The sequence below is a fragment of the Mus pahari genome, chromosome 8 (assembly GCF_900095145.1).
Source record: "Mus pahari chromosome 8, PAHARI_EIJ_v1.1, whole genome shotgun sequence".
Lineage (NCBI taxonomy): Eukaryota > Metazoa > Chordata > Mammalia > Rodentia > Muridae > Mus > Mus pahari.
In genome coordinates, this window is record NC_034597.1 from 20,845,364 (window position 1) to 20,867,849 (window position 22,486).

Sequence of the window (22,486 nt, forward strand, 5' to 3'; positions counted from 1 at the left end):
CTCTCCCTCTCCCTCTCCCTCTCCCTCTTGCTCTCCTTCTCCTCTAACCCAATAGATGTCTGCCCAAGGGATCTAGCTAGCCGTGGGTAGCCTGAGGCACCAGGGCAGCATAGAAAACATCCCTGGTACCATCCTGTAGGTACCATGCATCAGGAAAAGTGGTGCCAGGTTGATGAGTACTGCTCACTTCTGTCCAGGTGATGGAGAGATGAAGGTAACTTAGGACAGAAAGAGGAAACAAATAAATTGCCTCTCCACTCTTGAACTTGTATTCTTTCTTCTTGAGATGACAGGTGTTTTCAAAGAAATATACACTTCATCCTTCTCCCAGCGGGCATTCATTCAAAGCTTTCCTTGACCATTCCATCCCCAGTTGCAATTACCAGGTAAATCAGAGAGCCTAAAATTGATTTACACGTGCATCCGATCTACTTAAGAATAGCCTAAGTAGACACACATGTGTACCCACATGTGTCTCAAGCATATGTGAAGTTCATCTCCGTAAAGCTGCCTAAAATAATTCAATAGTAATGAGGTGTTGTGTGTTGGGGGACTGGGGGGGCAAGGCAGCGATGGTTAAATAGCTGTTATTTTAAATTCTAACAACTCAGTTATTAAGACAAGTTACACACATGACAAACATCAGGGAGGAGATGTGAGAGTCTAATTTAAAGTCATTGACTATGCAAATGTGAAATTTCAAAATATGTAAATGCACCACACAGTGATAAAAAGGAAGGATATGTGGGGCTAATTTCTTCCTGTTAATTCTGCTAAAATGACTCCTTTATTGTTGTGCCCCTGTCACAGGGAGGTCTCTGTGTTGTTGTTGATGGAGGCTTAATGCTCTTTTCCTAGAATGAAGTTTGATTAATTATTTTTTTTCTATAAGTTGCCTGCACAGCAAGATAAGTGCTGCATATTCAAATATAGCAGCTCAGAGCATTCTTCATCTTCTCCTCCACCCGAGAGATACGGCCTCAGTCATCATTCTGGTGTACGGGCAGGGGAGCGGAGTGTCACTCTGCTGGTTTTGGTTGTTCTTTGTTTTATTTTGCTTCTGATCCTGATGATGAGATCAGACTGGGAATTATTTCCATTGGATCAGGGCTTCTTCAAGACTGCGAGAAAATACCTAACAAAACCAGGAAGACTCTTAGTAGCTCAGAGCCTAAACAAGGACTGGGTTCCTAAATATTAAAGGTAAAGAAAACCTCAAGATAAAGCTGAGGTGGGGTTTGGAGAGAGAGGAGTCCCATATCACCTTAAACTATTGTATTACTGAGGTTGGGGTCCCAGTCAACAGCCTTCTGGTCTACCTTCACAGAGGTGTCTGAAGCATTTAAATGGCATGATGTGTATGCACGGAACTTAGCAAATGACAACGGATAGAGGTTATTTTTCTCAAGGCTGTGACAAAATACTTTACAGGAAGCGCTTTATGAAAGAAGAGTTTATTCTGGCTTACAGTTTCAGGGGACACAGGTCACCATGGCAGAGAAGACAGGGCATCAGGGCTAGAGGCTGGCTGCTCACGTCATGTCCACAGTCAGAACGCAAAGAGCACGCAGGGAGTGGGGACAGGAAGTAAGTCCTCAAAGCCAGTGTGATGTGACCTACTTCCTACAGCAAGGCTCCACTTCCCATGTCCTAAATGGTGTCACCAGCTGGGGATCACCTGTCTGAACACAGGAGCCAGTTTCACACGGAAGCAGCAATAGAGCCACTCGGGGGCATGACGGCCAGGTTGATATCTACAATGGCCACAAGGATAACAGCTGTGGCAATGTCTCCAGCCTTCTTTCACATGGTAGACATGGTGATGACAAGAGCTGGAATTTCAAATGATATCTGCTTAAGACTTTTACGGTCCCCTGAGGTTGGATCCATTTCTGACTGATGCTTTGAAGGACAGCATAGGAGCTGAGTGACCATCAGCCAACTGGGTAGTTCATGCTGGCTGCAGCTCTGTGTTAGCAGAGCCCTGGGTGACCACACCCCTCCAATTCTACAGCTTTAAATCTGGGTGATATATATATATATATATATATATATATATATATATATATATATATATGTGTGTGTGTGTGTGTGTGTGTGTGTGTATAAAATCTTCAAGTTTTTCTTTTAAGTAACTGTAAACTTTAAGAATTTATTCTTCCAAATTTCTTTATATAGATACAGATCTTTGTTTAGACCACTTGTAGCAAAGTATGTGTATTGCTTTTTGACAAGATCTTGTTATCATATGAATGAACAATCTCTCTGTAACAAAAAAGAAAAACAGATCTACAATAGCATTTACAGCTATACAAAAATACCAGTGCTTTTCTAGTTTTATACATCACGTCTTTCCCCCTTAAAGCCTACACAGACCAGATCAGGTTAGGCCTGGAGCTACAGGCATATATAATTCTGGAATAGGTTTACAGTTTCTTTGCCTATGTCCACTACAAAGCTATACCATGAGGGTGAACTGGCTCACCATCACATACATTTGTACATACAAACTCTCATACACAGGAGTAGGGCAATAGCCACCAACTCTCCTTCATGTTCACCTTTGCCAAGCAAAGTCTGAGTCTCCCCTAGAACTAAATCACCTCTATCCCCCAGAGTCCAATTCTGGTTTCCCTCTATGAAGCACACGTTTTGTGCACTATCCCCAGACCATGACTCAGAGACTATAATGAAAGGCTGCAGAGGCAGGTGGGTGGTGGGCAAGGAGGCAGACTGGGCTCCACTGCATCCAAGGGAAGCCAACCGTTGCTTGCATGCCCTGCTTTCCTGCCAGCCACCCCCCCCCCCCGCCTTCCTGCATGGGCTCCTTCTCCACTTGATCTTGTGTGAATATGCTGAGAGCCACTCTCTGCCCAGCCACAGGTTTCACCGGATGCCTGGGGGTGAGAAGACATCTCACTGGCCACAAGCAACTCCTGCGATGACCCAGATCCTCGTGCCACCACCACCCTCAGCTTCCAGAGGGTTCTGGAGAAAATGATTCAGAGTCACTGTGTGGAACAAGAGAGGCTATTACCCCAGGAGTTGATTTTTTTTTCTCACCAACTGACATCAAAAAAATAAAAATCAATTAAAAGCATATGAAGAAATCTCTTCATATTTGTTCCTGATGGTACAAAGCAGTACACATCTTCTATTCAAGCAGCCAGCGAGCTAGGGACATGCAGTAAACGACCTCCTGGCTGATTTTGAACAAAGACTCTGATTACCAGTGAGGGCTGTCATCTGTGCTGAATGCAGTGTAAATGAAATGCCAAGGAAGCCCTAACTACCTTTTCATTTTCCCCTCCTAACCTAATTTAGAGAGCGTAAATAATTTCCCTGTTTGTAGGCCCAGCTGCTCCTGTTCCCCATAGGGGAAACTGAGTAAAGACCGAAAAGCTGTTACAAATGCTACCAACAATCCCTGCTTACACAGAGTGAATATGCATTCAAAATATTGCCAAAAACTGTTGATCTGTTGTTAGTAATTTATACAATCAGTGCCGGTGGACTTTTATTACTGTTATTATTATTACTACAATTATTATGGTTTTATGTTGTCATTTGAATCTTTTGATGGTGACATGTCAGTAATTTGCTGTAATTTCCTGCCACCCACAAACCTTGTGAGGTTTCTTTCACTGTGGCTGAGTATAAATTAAGTGACATTATTTCCTACCTGGCCCAGTGTGTTGAAACAACATTATACTTTGAAAATCCCAAACTGGAACAAGCCCCTTTGTGCAGCCCTGCCTTCCAAGGCCAGCCCAGCCCACCTGCTCAGGTTTAGCTGCTGTGTTGGGCATGGACTCCACCTGCAGAGAAGCTGCCCCTGCGTCCTAAACAAAAGGAACCAGATAGCCCAAGAGTATAGGGATGGTTACACAGTCTCTGCAGAGATGTCCTGGTGAGGCGTTAATGCTCTTTGACTAATGGCTGAAAACAGTGTTGTAATTCCATAGGAGGTGAGCATTCCATGGTCATGATCCTCCCTTTCCCAGGATGCTCTCGGGCCGCTTAAGCAAAGCTATGGGAAAGCTCTCAAAACCAGATTTTATAAATGAAGAATAAAGACAAGCAACAAATAGGTAGGAAGTAGATTTAAGATGGCATTCTGCAATAAATGCAAAGTGTTTCCTGTTTTCTCTCCTCTTCTGTACTGTAACAGAAACCAAAGGTGAACTGCACAGGTCATGCCCGGGAGCAGCAGACCCTCCAGAGCAGAAAGAGGCGGTATGGGCGGTGTGCAGATGGCTCATTCATGAGAAATCTGGTGCTCTTCGCCACTCTGTCCTGACCAATCTTCCTCCAGCATGGGATGCTCAGCCATGACACCGTCGTGAGCCTGTGGCAAGTACACTCAGTCAGATACCAGCTAAACCTCAGCTCAGGGGTACAAGGAGGTCCAGGTGTGAAGGTTCATTCACTGATGAACTCTTGGTTCTAGGAGAAGACCGAGCAATAGGCACTGAGGTAAAACATCAGGGTGGCAGGGGTGGTAATGGCTAGGAGCCGAGACTTTAAATAGGGTTCTGATCCATACTCTCCATGACTGGGGAGAGCCCTCCTCTGGACTGGTTGGAATTTTGACAGGAAATGACAGAGATTTCTCTAAACTCTCCTCTGTGACCTCTCAGGGGATAGTCACCAAGTTCATGAAGACCTCTAGTACAGGCTTAGCACCCATTCATGCTCCCCACCCACTGTGTGTGTAGATCTAACTGCAAGTTCATGAGCATCCAGCTCCAGTATCCAGCATCCAGCCCCGTGGCTCTGGCCAGGCGCAGGGAGGAAAGTCTGGGGATGGGGGCCATGTGTGAGCTCCTCAGATGAGTGAAGGTCTCCAAAGGCTGAATACTTCTTCTCACACCTCTCCAGCAATCATTATTTCTTCATCAGGGTTTTCTCTCTTTCTCTCTCTCACTCTCATACTCTCATATGAGAGAGAGAGAGAGAGAGAGAGAGAGAGAGAGAGAGAGAGAGAGAGAGAGAGAGAGAGAGANAGAGAGAGAGAGAGAGAGAGAGAGAGAGAGAGAGAGAGAGAGAGAGAGAGAGAGAGAGAAGAAAGAGGGAAAAAGGGGTAGGAGAGAAAGCAGCAAGGAAGAAGGGAAAGGAAGGAAGGAGAGAAAGGAGGAAAGAGAAAAATCCATCTTTATTCAGCTCACTATGGAAATCTTCAACATCAGAGTAGTAGACCTAACCTGGCCTCAGTCCCTTGCTCTCACCTAATTCAGGAGAGGCCCTGTTGGGGAGATTGGGCAAAGCTCATAGCTAGTCTAAGCAGGCCACAGCTTGGCATGGGTGATGTGCAGATGGCTCATTCATGCAAAACAGACACTGAAAGGTCCGGAAGGCCCCACAGCTTCTCTGCTGTTCAGCCCCAGTGTATCTCTTTTTCCTCTCTTTAGTTGAGATATCTCTGGACGAAAGAAAGTTATAGCCCTTATCACTAAAGATTTCATTGCTCCTGACCCTAAAGTTGAGATCTGTGAGTCAATTAGCAAAGCCTTGGAGAGCACTTATGTAGGTTCTGACACTGTGGTAAGCACCAGAATGGAGGTTAGCTGGGACAAAGAAAACACACAGCACAGCCTTAACACGAGAATGCGGGTCAACAGTCAGCAGAAATGACAGAGAGCAAAGCATCCATGGACACACATGAAGCCACCACGCCACCAAAGTAGGTCAATACAATTGGGGTGGGGGTGGGGGTGCTCAACCTAAGTACCCAAAAGGCACAGAACAGACAGACAGGCTTTTCAAATGAGGGGGCTGCCCGGTTTCCCTTTTCCTGGAACTAGAAATTTCTCCCACAGAAGAGAAATCCAAAACACTGTGGTTATGACAGTGCTCCAGTACTGAGAAGCTGGGCTTCCCAGAACTCATCCAAATAGCGGGGAACCAAACACAGGAAGCCCAGTACACTCCAGAAGAGAATGAGAAGGGGAGGGTCCTAATACCTGTCAATCAGAGTGCCTGAGCCTATACGGCCTCCCTGTTAGAGAATGAGGTTAGCACCTGGGCCTGGCACACTCTCAAGCCCACACTCTCACACTCTCGTTGGGAGCCGGAAGAGTCCTACCAATACTGAGGGAATGACAGGAAGGATATGAAGTCACCACTTTCTTGCCTATAGGATAACAAAGGCCAAAAGAGGACTAGTGTCTATTGGGGGAGGATGGAACAGAAAGGGTATCTTATCAATCCTACAGCAACCTGGCAACACAGGGCCCCAGGACTCGGCATCACATATATGGCCAAAAATCTTTACAGGCAAAGATACTCTATTATTGCTAAGATACTATGTTATTGTTAGTAAGAGTAAAATGCCTACAGTCTCTCTCAGTATGTACTGAGAGAGCTGTTCACCAGAAAGTGCACTGTTCTATAGTTATGGAAGCTAGGAGAAACCTATATTCATCATCATGTAGAAGTGTTCACAATGTGTATTATTTTTAAGTGCTGCCTTCCAACCTCTGGGCGTTAAACACACTCTAATCAGAGATTCCTGGGGTGGTTAAAAAGCCCATATATAGGATGAAGAACAAGGCTGACTGGCAGCTTCAAGCTTTGGGACTGTGGAGAGCTGAGATGCCCCAGAGCCTGAGCCAGAAGCACCTTAGATCAGGCATTCTGAACCTTCTTAATGCTGCAACCCTCTAACATAGCTCTTTGTGCTGTGGCAACCCTCAACCATAAATGTATTTTCACTGATACTTCATAACTGCGATTTTGCTACTGAGCAGTGTCTTGGTTCCTTTGACCATTGGAAATATGTGTTTTACAATGGTTGGGACTCAGGTTCAACCTGCCTTAGACTATCTTTAGTCCCCTTAAAAGCCACCTCACACCAACCTACTGAATATACCCCCACAGCTTTTCAACTACTGGATACTATGAAAGGTATTTAACTCATGTGACCAGTGCATTCCATCAACCCCAAATCAAAGAATGTCATCAGACAACATCTAAAACTTACAACAACGTTCTAACCACTTAACTGTTCCCTGCCTGATGCTACCACAAATGCTTAGGTAAATGACTTTGGTTCATAAAAATGGTTCTTTCTGCTATATTAAGTATTCACTTATGACTGCTCCTATGCTGAAATATGTTTTTTGGCGCAACCAAATACATATTTCTGGGTCAAAACTATTCATATTTGATCATAATAAATGACCTCTTGTTCCCTCTGAGATAAGAATTACATTTCATGTCAACAGTGTTGGTCTCCAAGATGGGACTCCAAGGACAACCCTTGAACAATACAAGACAGAAAAAAATAGCAGGATTTGTGTGGTTACCATGGGCCCTTGTGTCCAAGCATCCCTGCCTCCTCATGTGGATTTTGAGGAGTTCTTTCTGGGACCTAGATAACCCATTTGTTTTGAACATTGGTCCACTAGTTTATTCTGGCATGACTGTTGGTTATCTTCTGATTTTTTTTCCCCCAGAGAACTGTAGTTGCTTTAGGAAATCCAGTCAGAGGTCTTAGAACCTTCGACCTCTTCTCCTGCCTTTGCACAAATCAATAATTGTCTTTTCTGTGTCTTCCTTGTTACAACCTTGCTCACTTTTAGCGTAAACACTGAACAAATGTCTGATTATTAAAACACCAGCGGGAAGGGGCATTTGTTCTCTCTAGCTCAACATGGTGTCAAGCACCAGCGCCTAGAATGTGCAACAGTCTCACAGGGAAGGCCAAGACATTATAGACCCTTCTTGGGTTAGGTGGAAACTTATAATCTCAGACACTAAGACAGACATAAGATATTCACCTATGTCTCAAGCCCCAAGACACAGTAGGAGAAACTAAACCATGGCGAGAGTCAAGGGAGCTAGGCCGACGAGCAGTATATAAACCTGATACAAAATACAGTAAGGGAGCTAGGCCAATGAGCAGCATATAAACCTGATACAAAATACAGTAAGGGAGCTAGGCCAATGAGCAGCATATAAACCTGATACAAAATACAGTAAGGGAGCTACGCCGATGAGCAGCATATAAACCTGATACAAAATACAGTAAGGGAGCTACACCAATGAGCAGCATATAAACCTGATACAAAATACAGTTACCTCCAGCTGTCACAGAAGGTTGTAATTCTCAGTGAATGAAAAAGACACTAAAATGGGAAAGAGAAGTTTCAAGATGAGGAACATATTAGGTTTTAAAAAAAAAAAAACATCATTTAGTATTTCAGCTGGCTTCAGTTGGTTTTACATTTGATAGTTATGTTAATTGAACTTGCCAAGGTTTTTAAAAATAAGGGATATTTGACATTCTCATAGTCTCCATCTTGTTTTGTTTTATGCATGGATGGATGTAGTAAAAAATATTTTAAAAATTCTGGCACAGGGCTTCTTGCCCACCTTAGACCATTTATGTTCCTGAATGAAAGACACACACAGCCTTTATATTTTTTCAAATATGCCTCAGGCAGCACCCTCCATGCTATTAGAACCTACCTTTTTAATGATAACCCCATTATTCCTTGCTCTGTTTCATCTGGGCTGCTCTTAACCCAATGGGCAGCCCTCTGGGCCGTGTTCTCTTGGCCTTTCACCCATGGCGGCTCTCCTCCTACATGCTCTTCTATTTCATGAAGGCTTCCTTCTGTTCCCTCCTTGCGGTCCTCTCTGTCTGAGCCTGAGAAACCCCCACCCCACCTATGTCTCTTCTTCCCAGCCATTGGCTCTCTTGGCATCTTTATTCACCAGTCTGAATTAACTTGGAGAAAGGGTCCAGGGGCTACATGCAGACTCCAAGTCTTAGGGGCCAGCACTTAGCATTACAATAGACAGCAAAAGACAAAACATCAACAGATGGATGTGTGTGTGTGTGTGTGTGTGTGTGTGCATGCACAGGCCAGAGGACAATCTCAGGCATAGTCCTAATGAACATGAACACCATACACCTTAAGATAGGGTCTCTCATTGGCCTGGACCTCAGCAATTAGGCTCGACTAGCTGGCTAGTGAGGTGCAGGAATCCTCTTTTCTCTGCCTCCCAAATTTGAAGGAAGTTCTTCCGTCCTTAGTCTTGTCTGTCCTCTGATCCGGCTTCTTCCTCCGTCTCTACCACCCTTACCTTCTACTCTCTTCCAACAAGCCCAATGGAAGCAAACTGCTTCCAAAGAAAGGGCTGTTATTGCCTCTTTTAAGATAGAAATATTGGAAGAAGTAAGTCTAGTAATATCTGAACACACGGGGCAAATCTGGGTAGAATTTCTCCTCAAGGGGATTTGCCAAAGAAGGTCAACGTGCTCCAATGGCAAGATTTTCTCAGCAAATTTCATTCCTAAGGATATCTCCCTCCTACTGAACAGCTCTTAAAACTGGGAGGAAAAATTATTCTAATCTGTATAAGTAGCTTTATCTTTTTGTCTTTCCCTGGGTCACTTTTTACATCTCAGAGACATCGAAATGTAAATTGCCTACCTTGTTTTTTGCTGAAGGCAATCTGATTTATTATAATTCTATTATGTATTCTTTAATCTGTGTCCATGGTAATTATTGATTTCATGTCCTTATTTCTATGTGCTGTTTCGTCTGCTGGCCCCTTAGTCTGTGTCTGATCTAATATTCTCATTTGAGACTACAATACAGAGGTTTCTGGCTTTCATCTAATTATCTGCGTATGGATATGGGAATTTCTGTTTTCCTCTGCTTCATGTAAGAAAATCATTAACATTGCTATCTCAAGCCCAAGACAAACTCACAAGTTAATCATCAATCTGTGTTGTGGGGGGGGGGGGAGAGAAGTTTGTTTGTTTATTATTTTGACTGGGAGTCTCATATCGTATCCGTGTCCAGCCTGAAACTTACTATGTAGATTAGGTTGGTCTAGAACTCATAGAAACCTGACATCTAGGAATGGCTTGGTCCTGGAGACCAGACTGGAGTGACAGGAGGATGAAGAAATCACAGACATGTGTACACAAGAGCAGGGATCAGGTAGGCTGTTCACACTCTGACAGCGCAGCATCTTTTCACAGAACAGACAAAGCTGCTGCTGCTGCTGCTGCTTTCTGTACACTCTGGCAACATTTGTGCATGGACCAGAGGAAGGCTCTGCAATTCCTGTGGCTCTGAGGCACTGATCTTTATCAATAATCGGTATTCACTCAGACTTCATCCTTAATCATTCACTCAGAACTTTCTCTGCTCTCCGCTGACATCTACCTGCTTCTGCCTCCCAAGTGCTGGGATTAAAAGCACGTGCCCAGTCACAAGAGAGACATTTTTTTTCAGTATTTTTTTTCAATATATCCAGACTTCAGATTCCTCTCTCTCCACTCCACCCACATCTCCTCTCCCCTAAATCCACTGGCTCTTCCTTTCCCCTTCAGAAATAGAAAGCCTCCCAGAGATATCAACTGAACATGGCATAACATGCTACAATAAATCTCAGCACAGACCAGTCGCATCAAAGCTGAGTGAGGCAACCCAGTAGGAGAAAAAGGGCCCCAGGATCAGCCAAAAGAGTCTGAGACAGTCTCACTCCTGATGTTAGGGATCTCATAAAGCACCCAAGCTAAACAACCATAACAGATATGCAGAGGACCTAGTGTGGACCTTTGTAGGCTCCGTGGTTGCTGCTTCATTCTCTGTGAGCCCCTATTAAATCTAAGCAAAAATTAAAATAGCAACGAATGCATTAGAGTTTTACTAAGCAGACAGGTGGTATTAGTTTATTTCATTCTGTTAATAACTTAGATCCACACTCATTTTCAGTTGGTAAATTAGTTTTGCTGTTTCATGTGACTAAGTTTTAATGTAAAAGTCATAACAGATAGGCTTATTGGTGTATATGTTTCTGTACATTACATATATATATATACATATATATGCATATATGTATATATATATATGTAATACGTACATATGGAATATATATATAGATATAGATATAGATAGATAGATAGATAGATAGATAGATAGATAGATAGATAATGTGTCTGATGACTTCAGATCCTGAGAACTTGCAATTGCTCATTATGGACTTAATTTCTACAGAAGAGAAGCAGGAATTCTATGAACATTTCACATCTCATACTTTTCAATTTGCTATTTTTTAATTTAAAATTTAAATTTGAATAAAAGTTTTTATTTAGATTTTAAAATAAAAAAATTTAATTTTTAATTTTATCAGTTCTTCGAGAATTTTTTACAAATTGTTTCGATTACAGTCACTTCCTCTCTCAACTGATCCCCGATCCAACCCCTCCCCTTCACGTCCAACCTTATCTTTCCTTCCTTTCTTTCTTTTGTTCATTCTACCTTTAACCAACTGTGTCAAGTTTGCACTGCTCATATATTCTAGGATGTGTGACCTTTTACAGAAACACTTTAGAAATTATCAACAAAATTGATTATTTCATTCCCAACTTAATGCACAGCCTTTGGAAACTGTCTTATCAACAGTGTTTTAAAGCCAGAAGTATTTCCCCCCCATAGCTATTAGCCACTCCTAGCTCCTTCTGCTGCTAGAGTCTGCCTTTGTGTCTCAGGCATCCCGTGTGTGCAGTGTATATATTTACATTGTGGTGTAGATGCATTTTATAATCATACATATGTAGACATACATCAGCCAAGAAACAGCTAAAGAAAGTTGCTTTAATAGTACCTCTGGCTTCTTAGAAGACTGGCGTAAATCTCTTCTGGAAGGGAAAGAAATCCATTTTTCTGAGAAAGTAAATGTTTATTAAATGCAAATACTGTATCTGTTACCTAGGAAAACCGACCCACGGCATGTGGAATTTCTAGATAAAAAGCTTTCAAGTCCGAGGTTTCTCCAGATAAGCTCCTATCGGGGAAGTGATGCGTGAATGCGCTGAAATTGAATTACTGTACAACGGCAATTACTTTCCACAGCACAGCTATAATAGGAATCAGTTCCACAATGAACAGCAGGTAGCTGGAAGACGGAGACCTGAACACAAACTCTAAGTCTCCTTTAGTTCTTCCAAGAGGAGGAGTGTGTGGTTTTAAGCAAAACACTTTTCAAGTGTCCAATTTCTCATTTTACCAATGGAAATCGCAGAGCAAGTGCAAGGGATTAGGTTTATTTTCAGCTATGAGCTGTGAGTGCTTGGAGGAAATTATTAAACATCTCATCACAAAGGTTTGAAAACAACAAGCTCTTCCTGTCTTGAGTTCAGTTGCAACCTGCTTCCTGGGTCCCTTCCCTGTCTGCACTGGGGTTCATTCTGCCAGATGCTTCCAATTATTTTACTAGTAAATTAAATACTTAATGTTCTGCTTTATAGTCTACCAAAGCAGGCGTTATCTTTTCATGATCCCTCCTCTCTCCCAGATATGTGTTTAAGTTTATGGGGGGGGGGGTGGGGTCTAAGATCTGTAGCATAAAGTCAACCCTGCCCTTTGCAGAAACCAGGTCTCCTGAGAAAAAGGGGGGGGCGCTGCAAGCCTGCCCAAATCTAGAAGGTGAAGGCAGGGTGTCTCTGCATGACTCAAGGCAAATGCCACTCTACCAACACCATGTTTCAGAAATGAGGGTGTACCCTCACAGATTCTCCACAGTGGCTCCGCCTAGTCAGAGTTCCCTGAAGCTAGAGCAGATACTTTTAGGTGATTGGCAACTTTGGTTGCTCCCAGTGAAGGGCCGGATCCGAAAGACAAAGGCTGAGGGCTGCCCGCCCACATCACCAAGACCAGGAAATAGTCTACCCATTGCCTTCTGCCTCCCCTCAACTCAGGGCGCTTTTCTTAATGCCAGCAGCTCAGCAAATAGAGGAGCCATGCCAAGTCTGCCTTCTTTCAGGATCTCAAATAAGTTCTGACTTATGTCATAGGCAAGCAGCCCAGGTGTCACTTAGAATGGCCCAATGGGAGTGTGCCACCGGCAGAAGGCAGGTGCATATTATTTCTGCTAAATTCAGCATTTGGAGCGGCTCCTTGAGATGCTGATGAACTAAAAGCAAATTGACTCCACTCCTTGGCCATTCAAAGGAAGCAGAGGCTTGATATCAACAGCTCAGCAACATCCATTGAGAGCTGGGTAGCATGTACATATTTGAATAGAGAAATTGGGAGATAATGCCTTGTGCATAGCTGTTGTGCACAAAAGCAAGCGGCAGCCTTGTTCCTTCAAACAACCTGGAGCTAGCCTGTGAGTGGATTTACAAAAATTATTCAAACTACCCCTGGCATTAAAATTGTCTAGAAAATAGAGTAAAGAAGAGCTGTCATAATGGCAGCGCCATTATGTTAATAGCAATTACAGAGGCTAAGGTTATTTATAATTTGCTAGTCCGAAGGGGGGAAAAAGTAGCATGTAGTCCATTACCAGCCGTATGACAGAGGTTATATAATGGGCAGGCCACTTTAGGTTTCACATTTACCTCAGACATCTGACGGGCAGAAAATAGGACTTTCTATGATAGGATAATTGCATGGCGGAGAAGAATTCAAATAGGGCCTGAGCATGATAAAATCGCTCTGATTCAACTAATCACCAGGCAAAGTGATGGAGGGGAATGATGAAATCAAGCCAGAGAGACAGAGAAAAAGAACAACATTGTTCAACAGCCTGGAGAAGACAGGCTGTGTGTGTGTTAAAGGTCTGGGTTACTGGAGTCAGGTTTCCCCAGTGCTAATGGAATCTACTTGTGTAAGCCAAAGCCAGTCTACAGCTCTAGACAGTTTCAAGGTACTCCACATGTCAGGGGTACTTTTAATAGTCACTGTGGCTTGCAAACCAGGTTTTCATTGTATGTGTTCTTTAGTCACAATGATGAGTGACAACAGACCAATAAGCTTGGGGACACTTTCAAGGATAAAGGAATGTGATTTGATGCAAATTACTAGGGATGGGGCAGAAAAATTGGGGAACAATCCTAAAATCTGTTCTGTTCCTGGCCCCTTGTCTACTTGAGAAGATTCCAGGCAAAAGAGCCTACTCCTTTTGAATTGGGCCATCCTAGTGCAATACTGCAAAGGGTAGATACAGGGCAAACCTGAGGTCTTTGGCTGGTCCAAATGCTCACAGACCCCCAAAAATGAAGCTTTCTGCTCAGAAAGCAAGGTGTCCCTACAACATGAAGAGTCGCAGTCATCCCTTCTTTGGCTTCAAGATAAGCTAGCAGTATGGCACTGGTACAGCGACAGACAGGTAGATCAATGGAATAGAATTGAAGACCCAAGAATGAACCTACACACCTCTGGTCACTTGATCTTTGACAAGGGAGCTAAAACCATCTAGTGGGAAAAAGACAGCATTTTCAACAAATGGTGCTGGCACAACTGGTGGTTATCATGTAAAAGAATGAGAATTGATCCATTCTTATCTCCTTGTACAAACCTCAAGTCTAAGTGGATCAAAGAATTCCACAGAAAACCAGAGACACTGAAATTTATAGAAGAGAAAGTGGAGGAAAGCCTCGAAGATATGAGCACAGGGGAAAAATTCCTAAACAGAACAGCAATGGTCTGTGCTGTAACATCAAGAATCGACAAATGGGACCTCATAAAATTACAAAGCTTTTGTAAGGCAAAAAATACTGTCAATAAGGCAAAAAGGCCACCAACAGATTGAGAAAGGATTTTTACCAATCCTAAATCTGATAGGGAACTAATATCCAATATATACAAAGAGCTCAAGAAGCTGAACTCCAGAACTGCTTGTGGACGTTGTACATCGTGGTGCGGAGCCTAGTGCGCACCACGATGTACAACGTCCACAAGCAGGGGGAGCAGGACAGGGGAGGGGTATAGGGGACTTTTGGGATAGCATTTGAAATGTAAATGAAGAAAATATCTAATAGTAAAAAAAAGATAAGCTAGCAGTTCATTCTAGATGGCCCCATGCCCTTTCACTGCTGCCAACAGAGGCCCATGCTCAACGGAATCCAGATAAAAACCACTGGCAGCTGTGGCACAGAGGACTAACAAGGCCTAGGACGGATGAAGCCTGGGTTGGTCTCACAACAAAACTAAAGGTCTGTGGGTGAAGAGAACCACAAAAAGCTGAATGCAACTCCCGTAGTGTGGCGGCATCCAGTTTGCTTACAAAGGGTCTGTGTGTATATTTTAAAATACATTAAATATGCATTTCAGAGTGTGCAGGCAGGCCTTATCCTGGGAACATTTCCATTAACCTGCTTGTGGACGTTGTACATCGTGGTGCGCACTAGGCTCCGCACCACGATGTACAACGTCCACAAGCAGAGGGGAAGGCCAGGGCCAAAAGTGGGAGTGGGTGGGTAGGGGAGCAGGGGAGGGGTATAGGGGACTTTTGGGATAGCATTTGAAATGTAAATGAAGAAAATATCTAATAGTAAAAAAAAGATAAGCTAGCAGTTCATTCTAGATGGCCCCATGCCCTTTCACTGCTGCCAACAGAGGCCCATGCTCAACGGAATCCAGATAAAAACCACTGGCAGCTGTGGCACAGAGGACTAACAAGGCCTAGGACGGATGAAGCCTGGGTTGGTCTCACAACAAAACTAAAGGTCTGTGGGTGAAGAGAACCACAAAAAGCTGAATGCAACTCCCGTAGTGTGGCGGCATCCAGTTTGCTTACAAAGGGTCTGTGTGTATATTTTAAAATACATTAAATATGCATTTCAGAGTGTGCAGGCAGGCCTTATCCTGGGAACATTTCCATTCACTTTCTTTTTCCTTCTCAAAGAAATTGCACCAGCCATATCAAATAGGGTTGGTTTTTGTTTTTTTGTTTGTTTGTTTTGTCTTGGTTTGGTTTGGGTTTTTTTTGTTTTTGTTTTGTTTTGTTTTGTTTTTGAATGTCACTAATTTAAAGCAAAATGGTTTCAAAATTAGGCAATACTGAATGGCCACAGTCAGCTCCTATTCCCTCCTGTCCCCTTCCAGGTGCTTCCAGCAGCCCCAGGACTCCATCTCTATCACGCGTTCATAAGAAGGGAAAAGCTTTATCCAGACGTGCCTGGAGTGCTTTCTGTTTGGCAGGCAGTAGACTTTTCAGGACTATGTAGCAGCACAGCTGTACTCTTTGCCTTGAGGACGTAAAAAACGAAACCCCACTGAGCCCTGGAGTGTGACCTGGGCAGATGACTTCACACAGCTCAGCTTGAATGCTCATTTCTAGGACAACGATAACTCCCAGGGTTGACACAAAGTCTAAATGGCATAGCATAACCTTCTAGCTCATGGCCAGGTGCGTCATGCGCACAGTAAACCTATAAGCACATACTCTACATGGCTCCAGGGAGAGATGAGCAGAAACGAGGTCCACAGGGGCCTGCTCAATGGTCCTCACAGCCTCCAACCTTGGATCAAGACAGAAATCCTGATGTGTACATTCCAGTCCATGGGTAGTCCACACTGCAAAAGGGTCAAGGTCCTTGGTATTTCTGCCAAAATACCTCTGTCAAGTGCTCCACGTTCCTGACACCAGGCCTCTCTTATCTATCAACTGTCCCTAAAATTCTGTAAATGAAAACAATAGATTTCTTCACTGAAACTGATATTGTTGTGACTAGTGTTCAAAACAAAATGAAAACGAGAGAGATACAGGCCATTCCTTCAATCCTAGTGCCCAGGAGATGAGCAAATGAAACTGGAGTTCAAGGCCTGCCAGAGAGACTTCGGAGCCAGCCTTGACTGCACAGTGAGATCTTGTCTCAAAATAGTAATAATAATAATAATAATAATAATAATAATAATAACCAAATAACACAAAAAAGGTAGCTCAGCAGATAAAGGCACTTGCTGCCAGGCCTGCCCATCTGACTCTGATCCCTAAGACCCATAAGGCAGAAAGATAGACCTGACTACTACAACATGACCTTGAACCTCCACATACACACTATGGCATATGTGTACCCCTCTAAAAACATACACACACACACACACACACACACACATGTTTGTAGGATATGTAACTGTAATTTAAAGAATTTAGAACCCCCCAAATAAAGTGATGACATAAAACAATTATATATTATGAATATATGTGTGTGTGTGTATATATATATATATATATTTTTTTTTTCAGGATAAAAGCATTCAGATGCCACTTGGAGGGGCTGTGAACTAACATACCCTTACTGAAACAGAAATGTTTTCTTAAGCGCAAATAACTTAAGGTAGGTTCGGAGCATTTTAGACGCTTTCAGGAACTTCCCATTAAGGAAGGCAGTGTATAGCCTAGGATGGTAAGCACATAGAGGTGGTAAGAAGTGTGTACCTCGGTGACCTGGAGCCCCATATGGATGTGACTGCAGAGATGCTACATAGCTTCTTCCTCTCCATCTCCCTTTTGTAAACTGCAGATGGCAACAAAACTTCCACCATGGGGGCTGGCAAAGACATGGGCGAATATTGGCAAAGTCTTTAAAGGGATGCCCACCAAGGACTGCTTGCTTTATTGTTGATATTCTTGAACCTTCACTGCAGCAATATTGATTTCAAAACCTGTAAACCACTTAAATGTACAAACAGGTAGCTGCAGAAGCAGTGGGATCAATTAACAAACATGTAGTCAGCTGTCCAAGGAATCACAAAACACAGTGACATGAGAAATTACCGAAGAGCAGGTGAAAGAACGGGAAAAAAAAAAGCTGGATCAAAAGACAAGTAGGTGCCATAATTTTCAAAATTGAAGAGAAGAAAAATATAAGCACACACATAGAAATCCAAAGAAAATAGACTTGAGAGGAAGCACACATAAGGCAAAAATCACAGTTTTTTATCATGTGGCCACAATTCTAGATGCTACTTCATGTGTGATAGTCAATCTTGATTCTCAGCTCCGTAGGATCTAGAATCGTCTGGGTAAGACAAGTCTGGGCCTGTCTGTGAGGGGCTTTCCAGATTGATTTAACTGACACGGGGCAGTCTACTCTCTATCTAGGGGGCACCATGCCCTGGGCTACAGTGTCAGACAGAATCAAATGAGCGGTGAGCTGAGCACCAAGAGTGAAACATAAAGCAGGACGCCAACTCAGCAACCAAACTAAAAACAAAGCAAAAGACCCATCTGGCTGCAGTACCCTTCTCCAGCTGAAGTGAAACCCCAGTGAGCTACTGGGATCAATACAAACATTGTAATCTCAGTAACACTCCAATAAAACAAGGAGAACATCCAACTTCTTCCAGACTCATCTGCCCCCACTGAGGGGTTCATTTCCTCACTGTGGCAATCATTTAGAAGGGGTTTAGAATGTTTTACAGCTCTCCAGTGAGCCACAATATCCCTGAGTGACCAGAGAAGTTAGGAGGGCATAATAGAGTTGGGGGGGGGGAGGACCCATCCTTTGCAACCTTTTAATGGAGGCATAAGATCCTGAGAAAAACTGACTTCGGCACCCTGTGCATGAAGAATGCAAAGAAGAGGTGTTTTTCTTGGCCCCCAAAGTGAAGAAATAAGAAGGATCATTTGTGTAGTGGGCAAACTGCACAACCTGGTTCATCAGTGCCAGTCCCCAAACACCAGCTGCCTGAGTGTCTCTGCACAGCGTGGCACAGATCCTGAAAGACTCACCCGCACTGCCTCCGACTTCTTGTGAAACATCTCCTCCATGATCTTAGCCAGCTTCTTCACCAGTTGGAGACCGTCGATTTCTTCAATGGCAACGTCTTTCTCATACTCTTTGTATTTCTGTAAGGAGAAAGGGCGGTGTTAGAGGCATGTGTTTCTAAGGTACCACACGTGGGGTTTCCTCCAATGGACATAAAAATTAAGCTTCATCAACAACACGTCTGTTGGAGTCGGAGACAGTAGGTTCCATCTCACAATTACTAAAACAACCAGAGGGAAACCTGAAAACTGAGCCTGACTCTGCCCAAAAGCTGACATGGCACCCAGGGAAAAAAAGAAAAAAAAAACAGTTGTCAGCTGATCAAACGCTGGCTCATCCAAGGGATGTCCTAAGGGCTGGTTGGACGAGAGTTTCCTCATCTTCTCAACTAAGATGAAGGTTTGTTTTTTTTTTTTAAACATCTCATACACTGGAGATCAGATCCTCTCTGGCAATATAAGCCATATTCAGGAAGACTAACACTGCTTCTGGGGCCATTCACTCATGCATGTTTCCTCTCAGATATGGAGTCTGTATTTGGGGGGTAAGGGGTGAGGGAGACAGTAAGACATAAATGCTAAAACAGGTATTTGGGAAGATTAGCAGGAGAAGAGGGGAAAAGAAGAGAGTGATGGGATGAATATGACCAGCTACACACACACACACACACACACACACACACACACACACACACACATGAGCTCACACACAAGAAAGTATTACAATGAAATCTCTAATTGTATGTGCTGGCCACTCACTAATTTAGAAGATAGTTACCATACTCTTATAACTAATTTTTTTGAAGCAGCAATTCTAAAAGTGGTCCAGAAACTGCTGAGGGCTCCTCAGGCCCTCTCGGGGATCCATACAGCCCCTTTTCCCAATAGCGTACCTAACTGGCGTTGGCTTGCTTCGTGGAGAGCAACAGATAACAATAGACTGATGCAGACAGACACGCAAGAATCCATACGTCTCTGCTAAATCAAACATTAAAGAAATTTGCCAAATAAAGGGAAAAATTCATACCATTTATTGTTCATAAAATGCATGCTTTATGTAATACATTTTTCATCTTTTAAATTAGTTTCTCTTTAGATTTCTTAGTTTTAAGAGCTAATGTGGTAAATATTAATAGCTATAGCTCATGTGAGCAAAAGCTCTGGTGGACCCTGAGTAGATTGTAAGATCACAAAGGGACCTGCAGACAGAAGTTGGTTTGAAAAAAAATTCTCAACTTTGTTCACATTAAGTGGACATGCTGCTTCTTACTGGGAATCCCAAAAGGAGTTCACAATACTTTTATGTCAGTGTGAAAACAACATCATGATGCTCACATCCTTATAAAAAGGCCGAGGCACTGGACCTGGGGGCATTATGTGTTGCTTTACTTCAAACTGAGTTGCTAGCACCTCACCTCAAGCTTCAACTTAGGAAAACTGGGGTTCCTGCTGCGGCTTGATTCTGTGGTGTCTAGAGAGTTATTTTTAAGAGATAAGTCAAAGGATATTTAGTGGCAGGATAATTTCCAGGGCTTAAATATCTATCCTCTCTTCATTTCCCCCACTTGTACCTTTAAACTAGAAGAAGACACCATTTTTCCTGGCCAGCAGAGGCCAGCCTTCTACCCAAGGCTCAGCTAGAAAAATAGTATATGCTGTGTCACTCAAAACACATCTCTTTCCAGTTCTGATTTCCAAATCCTTTGAGGTAATAAAACTGGGTTCTCAAAGAAGAATTTGGGAGGGTGGGTGTGCTGCTTCCGTGACTGAGCTGTGCCCTTGCATGTTCAGGTTGGACCTTGGCATGACACAAAAAAGCTAAGCACTTTTGTCTGACAGCACATTAGTGCTGGGGGGCAGAGGCAGAGCTCTCAAGAAGAGTGAAGTAGATAAGGGTTTTTTCCAGTTTCCTAAGACTTACAGGAGACCCCTAGCAGCCAGCAGTGAGCCAGGGCATCTGACCTCGGGTTCTAGAAGCAGCCAACCCCACTCTCAGTCCAATAGCCACACCCACTACCAGACGCCAGCAAAGAAGGAAGTTATATAAGAACAGTTACTGGAAAGTGAGAGCTCTGTCCTGAGCACCAGGGCCAATGGGCTTTTAGAATGAAGTTGATCCTGAGATATAAATGCTATTTCTAGGTCACCTGAGAGCAGAGCAAGGTGAAGATCTGCTGCACTATGTAATAGACATTCTGAGATAGACATCCTGTGATGGCCCAGGAGTTAGAGGAACATCCTGCACCCTGATCCCCGGGGTCATACATAAAGATCAGGCGACTTACTCTTGGGGCCTGCTCTCATGAATCTCTCTAAACCATTATTGCTCCTTTTCCTAATCTCCTCTTCCTCCTTCATAGCAAAGATGTTTGGCCTCCCACTTGGAACCCAGCCAGAAGAAGCTGGACTTACCTTTCCCAGTATTGTGACACTTATGGTTACTAAACCACCCACAGCTCATAGTCGTAGGGATTTTTCTTACTAAAGCTTGATGCAGAACAGATAAGAGATGATATCGGTGGTGGTGGTGGTGGTGGTGGTGGTGGTGGTGGTGGTAATGATGGTGATGATTTGATGAGGATACACTGTAATCTGATGAACATGAGATACTGGCAAAGAGGTGGGGGCACTGTCCTTTGGCTCTCTAATGGTGACATCTCCCACATGTGGGAAGTGGCCTGGGATGATGGACCCTGGAAAGCCCAACCCTAGCTAAGATTATCTGAATAAAACTTCAGTGACAATCACTGCAAACTTTTCCTAAGTTCAAAAGCCTGCCAGGATCTGTGGATCTGGGGTTTTCCTCTGTTCACCAGATGTGCTCCAAAGGACACAGCAGGGACCATATTTTATGCCCAAGGCTAATTCAGTACTGAAAAAAAAAGAAACCTTAATAAAACTAACAGCAGCCTCACGTTTACAGAGGGACTGAAATGAATCTTTGCCTTCAGTGATTCTATGATGTCAAGAGATCTAGAAAAAAATGTACTTCACTTGACCCTTTTGGTTTTCTTATGAGACCCAGTAGTCTGACCTTAACATTGCTCGACAGCATTTCTCCTCTAACCATGAAGGGAGTTGACTGATTTAACTCTTGACTTTCCAGTAAGATCTCCCTACCTCTCGTCCCTGAGCCTTCTCTGTGAGGAGACTAACCAACCACCTGGGACAGCTTGTGCCTGTGTTACAGTCACCAATCTCAACGCAATAGGTGTCAACCCAAGATCCTAGATCTGGGAGTAATTCCGCAGTTCTCTGTTTTCCTCCTTCCCAGTGCCCACTACAGCTCAGATGCCAACAGATGTGTTTTGATAATGGACCAAGTGTCTTCTACTCTCTTGTCACCCTGAGGAAGTCACCCTGCCTTCTCAGGATGCTAGTGCCTGCTGGAATCAGGACAGGTAAATGTTTTGGTCTTACCAGGAAATGTTTGGTGTCACTAGAATCAAAAGATTTTGAAGAAGATGGAGAGAAACCCATGCGTGTCTAGAGTCGGGGGCAAGCACTTAGTGGCTTACAGCAGTAATGTGCATCAAAAGCCTTAGACAGGATCCTACAAGAAGAGATCAGTCTGATTGGCAGCAACTGCAAGAGTCCCACATCTCCACACTAAACTGTGTCAAAGAATGAAAGAAAGGGCATATAGTGTGTTGTAAAATAATACAAGCAACCATTTGCCTATTTCTCTTTTAAATCAACAACCTTCATACATACAGCTAAAAGAGCTGTGCTAGCAGCAGGTTATGTAACCACACACTATTTTTCTGTTCTTTTTTACGTATATATTTTAAATTTTATAGTGAGAATATCATTTTAGGAATTAAGAATACGAAATTAGTAGTTCTATTTAGAACAAAATAGGGGCCCCTTCTGTTTATTTGCTTATTTTATTTTATTTTATTTTTATTATTATTTTCTTTATTTACATTTCAAATGCTATCCCGAAAGTTCCCTATACCCC

At 43.3% G+C, this 22,486-nt stretch overlaps 1 protein-coding gene across 2 annotated transcripts in view; it reads right to left on the reverse strand.

Annotated features, from left to right (window-relative positions):
• Positions 1 to 22,486, reverse strand: part of Cacna2d3 (calcium voltage-gated channel auxiliary subunit alpha2delta 3) — an 807,286-nt gene that overhangs the window by 607,527 nt on the left and 177,273 nt on the right. For both annotated transcript variants that reach the window (XM_021202917.2, XM_029541665.1), the window contains exon 3: positions 18,490 to 18,606. In XM_021202917.2, the coding sequence (XP_021058576.1) occupies positions 18,490 to 18,606 (117 nt within the window). The remainder of the gene's footprint in view (positions 1 to 18,489; positions 18,607 to 22,486) is intronic.